The sequence below is a fragment of the Alligator sinensis genome, unplaced genomic scaffold (assembly GCF_000455745.1).
Source record: "Alligator sinensis unplaced genomic scaffold, ASM45574v1 scaffold1876_1, whole genome shotgun sequence".
NCBI classification, from domain to species: domain Eukaryota; kingdom Metazoa; phylum Chordata; order Crocodylia; family Alligatoridae; genus Alligator; species Alligator sinensis.
Window position 1 is genome coordinate 63,714 of NW_005843632.1, and position 5,033 is coordinate 68,746.

A 5,033-nucleotide genomic window follows, 5' to 3' on the forward strand; every position below is an offset into this window, starting at 1 on the left:
TCACTCGAGTTTGAGCACGCGGTCCTGCGGCGGATGGTGCCCATCTTCAAGGAATGCTGGGCCCTCGAGGGGGCACTCTGCCGATTCGAGGCGGGACGCCTGATCCTCGTACTGTGAGACCACCGGCTGCTCAAGCTGCGGAGACGCGTCAAGCGGGCGGAGGCCTTGGACTTTTGTTCATGCAGGTTGACCCCTGAGGCCTCCATGGGTGTCCCCGCTGGCAGAACTGTAAAGATGTAAATAGTCCTAATGTTCGTTGTGGTTTTGGGTTTGTTTTATTTTTTTTTTGTGTGTGTGTGTGTTGTTTTGTTTAGTCTAGAGTGTACGGGCAGGCCTTGCAGGCCATGAGCCCAGGCCTTGTCCATGTCTCAGCAACAGGGTTTCATCATGTTTCTAAAGTTTCAACTAAGTAAGAAAATACAACAGGTTATAAAGCTGTTAGTTACATTCTTTGTTGAAACCTTAGCAAATTAATTCCAAATCACTTTTCTGGAGGAAAGTGTGTACCATGTACTCAAGTTTGATAGTAAGCCCATTCTGTGTTCTCTCTGTTGCAACCTGTCTCCCAAGATATTGTATCACTATCTTAAGGGCCACCTTGACTTCTTTATTCCTCAGGGTATAAACTAAGGGATTGAGGGTTGGAGTCAAAAGAGTGTACAAAGCAGCTACTATCTTGTCCTTGTCAAAGGCATAGCTGGAGGCTGGCCTGATGTAGGTGTAGATAACAGTGGAGCAATAGAGAGACACCACAATGAGGTGAGAGGAGCAGGTAGACAGCTTTTTTCTTTCCTTCACATGTCCGGATCTTCATGATGGCCTTGAGAATGAAGCAGTAAGAAAGACACGTCAACAGGAAATCCCCCATGGCTAGGAAGATGTCTGCAGTGAAGACCATGATCTCATTAATCTTCACTGAGGAGTAGGAGAGCGCCAGCAGTGGTGGGATCTCGCAGAAGAAATAGTTGATAATGTTGGGTCCATAGAAAGTCAGCCGCACAATCAAGCCAATGTTCACCCAAGAATTGGTCACAGCAATTATTGTCACGACAGCGGATAAACTGCAGCACACTCTTTTGTTCATCATTGTGCTGTAATGCAAAGGGTAGCAAGTGGCCACAAAGTGGTTATAAGCCATGACAGTGAAAAGCGCCATCTCAGCACACAGAAACCATGTGAAAGAGTAGAGTTGGGCTATGCACCCAGAGAAGGAGAGAGTACTTGTGATGGTCACTAGATTCTCAAGCATCTTGGGCATGATAGTGGTGGTGCAGATGATGTCTACTACAGCCAAATGGAAGAGACAAAAGTACATAGGCTTGTGCAGTCCAGGGCTGGATAGGATTGCGGCAATGATGGCAAGGTTGCCGAGCAAAGATGACAGATATGCATCATTAAAAACATTACATTTAAACAACAGTCAGTGGTCACAGGATGCGTATCCAAAACACTGGGTATAGCACTGGTCATGTTCCTCTGTGTTGGGGCTCGGCATGTGTACATGGGGTGGTCACCAGGGTGATTGCCATACCCCCCATGATGATTGTATTCAGAAGCTGTGCTAAAATAGAGGATGGTCAGATCAGGGTTTTAGGACAATGGGCAACTTTGTGGAAGTTATGCTGCTCATCCCTGAGCATCATTTGTGGATTTAAATAATGGTTGTCCAATAACTCACCATTAGGCCACTGAGCCCTATACAGTTTGGTCCGTGAAGGGGATAACCTTGGCTGTTTCTCACTCCCAAAAGTCTGGTGGAAGGAAAATTGCACTTCTTCTCCCCCTCCCTTCCCCCAGCTGTCCTCAGTTTTGGTTTAGAGAGGGCTACCATGGACAGTAACATCACTTGATTCCCCAACACCATCCTCCCATCATTGCCACTTGGTTGGTGACGGCACTTGGGAGTGGTCATTGTTGGGTCAGTTTAGTGTTATTAAAATGACCTAACGAATTTCAGAGCTGAAATCTCAGATTCAGACAAGCACACTCAATACCATTGGCAAAAGTATCATTGGTTTGTTTGAGTACAGAGCTAATTAAAGTTATGAGAATGAACTTTATGCTAATTAAATTATGCAAATCAGCCCAACATCATTTTTAATTACCACAAATGCTCACAAAATCAGGAAATATGGACAGCTGTTGTAACCTGAGGAGGAGTGGCCAGGCTTCTTACATGTCAACCAGCTCCATTTTACATTGCAAGTCAGCTCTAAGGTTTGATTCTGGGGTTGCCTATTTCTCTTTCTCTGATGGCATTTACAAGCAACTCGTATATCTACTTATAAAACACAATCATTCACGACCAGCAGTTTGGTACAGGAATAATCATTAACAATTCAGAAAACATAGCAATGACCTCCAACAGACTGGTTAGACAGAGAAACAGTCATGCTAGTTTCCTCTCAGTGGTGATGCCCACCTCCCTCGCAGCTGATCCTGCTGTGGACTATAGACTTGTTAAGAAAGCAGAGCTGGAAAGGATCCCACAAGGTGATCTACTCCAGTCCCCAGTGCGAGGCCTTACAAGCCTGAAAACTCACTCTCAGGTGTGAAACTCAGAGGAGGCAAGCTTTCCTGCACAGAGTTGTGTTATTAATCAAGTGTGGCTCTCAGTAATGTCTCAGTAGTTTAATATACTTCCTTTTTTCACCCAGTGTTGCTCAGTCATGCCGTTGGGTAGAATCGAGTGCAATTGATGGACTGCATTGGTTTAAGCCACCTCAAGGTACAGAACATTTTGGTGGATGAAGCTATAGATTTTACCCACCTAGGAGGGTAGTACTTGTGAATATCCAGCGGCAGTTAGCTTAATCCTACCTAATAGGGGTTCACGTGTAGATGCACAGAATTTACTATGGAGCTTATTGGTCCACTCTACCAGAAATGTTGCATGTAGATATGTCCTGCTAATTCTCTTCCAGGTCCTTCAAAATAGTCTTTGAGGACCTACCCCATGATTTTTCCAGATACTCATATCTAACATACATAACTCATAACCAACATTAATCTCAAAAGGGCCAATGATCACACCAAGAATTCATCCTCTCACTTCCATTACAAACTTCTAGAGGGTTTTTTTTTCACAAATGAACGGGGGTTTTTGTGTTTGGGTTTTTTTTGAGTTACGTGACTTCTACTTGTTCTCTCCTTTGGGGCATGTTTGAGTGAAATCTTCAACAAATTCACAAGGGATTGGAGCGTTCTGTTTGGATGTTGAATCTATAAAATGGAAAGCATCTTCACAAATGTAAGTCAGTACTTAAATTATCATTGAGTTGTGAAAGGGAGTCATTTGTGTGGATCCAGAAACAAGTAAAGTTTTTTGTTTTTTTTTTAATTTGTTTGCTCTTTCCTTTATTCATTTTCTTTTCTTTAGGTCTTAATAAAAACTGCTGTGTCCTAAACAGTCACATGGCGATGCTTACTATGATCTCTTATGCACCGTTGGCTGGTGATCAATCCCTGTTTGGAAACTCATTGGAGTCTTGGACCAGCTCCTGAGACGGGTCAGGGCTGGGACCACCAGTCAGATGGTTGTTAATCCCAGCCACCATGTCCTGTATCCAGTGTGGGGCCCCATAGTTTAAGATGGATGTGGAGAGATTGGAAGCAGTCCAACACAAAGTAACAAACAATAATTAGGGGGACTTGGACAATTGCTGAGGAAAAGATGAAAGAGCTAGATTTACTTAGTCTGGAAAAGAAAGGGCATATTTGATAACATTGGTCTAATGCTGGAAGTGTTCTTACAGAGAGAATGGAGATGGCCTTTTCTCTGTGGTGAGGGCTAGGAGCAACAACTTCACGCAGCAGTGGTGGAAATTTAGGTTGGAGATGAGGACAAGCTTTCTGGCTGTGGAGGTGATTAAGGATGGGAACAGACTACCAGGAGACGGTGCAGAATGCGCAGAGCCTTGGAAGTTTTCACGGGCAGGTTGGATAGAAACTTGTCTGGGGGTGATCCTGCTTTGATAAGGGGCTGGAGTAGATAACCCTGTGACATCCCTTCCAGCCATGCTTCCTGCCATCCCGCACCTACTTTGAGAAGGAGATGGAGGAGGGTTTCTCCATAGCTTCCTTGACCTCCCCTTGGCTGTGATGGCTCTTTGCTTCCATCAGCTCTTTTTGTTGTGCTGGATGTGGATTTCTCTGAAACCGCACGTTTTCTCTGTCTCATACAAAGCTGCTGAGGGGAGCAAGATCTGCTTGGCCCAGATCGGGACTGCTTGGTTCAGACCAAGATGTTGACTCTGAAGTGATGCAGGAACCAGCTAGAAAGGCTCAGCTCTCATGAAGCGCTCCACCTCTTTCATTTCCCTCTTTGGACACGTGTACCCTTTATGTTTGGGCACTTCACCTTACAAAAGAATGGCCCCGTTTTTGTTGGATTGGGCCATCAAGGGGGGCTTCATGGTGCAAGGCAGTGGGCTAGTCTTAAATATGTGACCACATGAAGGGCAAGTGAGATGGGTGGAGAGGGTGCCAATATCTTATTAAAAGGCTAGGGATTTGTTTGTTGTTGTTGCTGAATGCTTTTTTGTTCCCTTTGGAGCAATACCCTTCCTCACTTTTACTGTCTGCTTAGAATTTTTTAAACCTTTATTAAAAAAATAAATAAAAATAAGTCTGTCTATCGATGGGCTACCTCATTATTTTTCTTCTCGGTTGGCTACACTTGTTTACCTTTCAATTTTCACTGTTGTAGAAGCAGAGCCCTCATGAATGGAAGCCAATAACTACACCGGGGCATCTGACTTCATCCTGGAGGGGCTCTTTGATTATCCCCACCTCCGTGCTCTGTTCTTTGGAGTCATCCTGTGCGCCTTCGTGGCTGCTGTCCAAGCCAACTCCCTGATCATCCTGGTGATTGTCCTCCACCCACCTCTGCACAAACCCATGTACTTCTTTGTTGCTAACCTGGCTCTAATTGACCTTGTCTGCACCTCCTCTGTTCTGCCCAAAATGATGCAGAACCTGATAGTGGGAAAGAAAACCATTTCCTTTAATGCCTGCCTGATCCAGCTCTTTCC

At 44.8% G+C, this 5,033-nt stretch overlaps 1 protein-coding gene across 1 annotated transcript; it reads right to left on the reverse strand.

Moving 5' to 3' along the window:
- LOC106723349 (olfactory receptor 13G1-like) lies at nt 1–1,381 on the reverse strand (the record flags this gene model as incomplete). The annotated part of the gene is given in 3 exon segments (XM_014527557.1): nt 1–135; nt 508–778; nt 780–1,381. Coding segments are annotated over 3 exon segments (1,008 nt in total), but the record flags the coding sequence as incomplete, so codon positions are not given.
- Between the last annotated feature and the right edge of the window lie 3,652 nt (nt 1,382–5,033).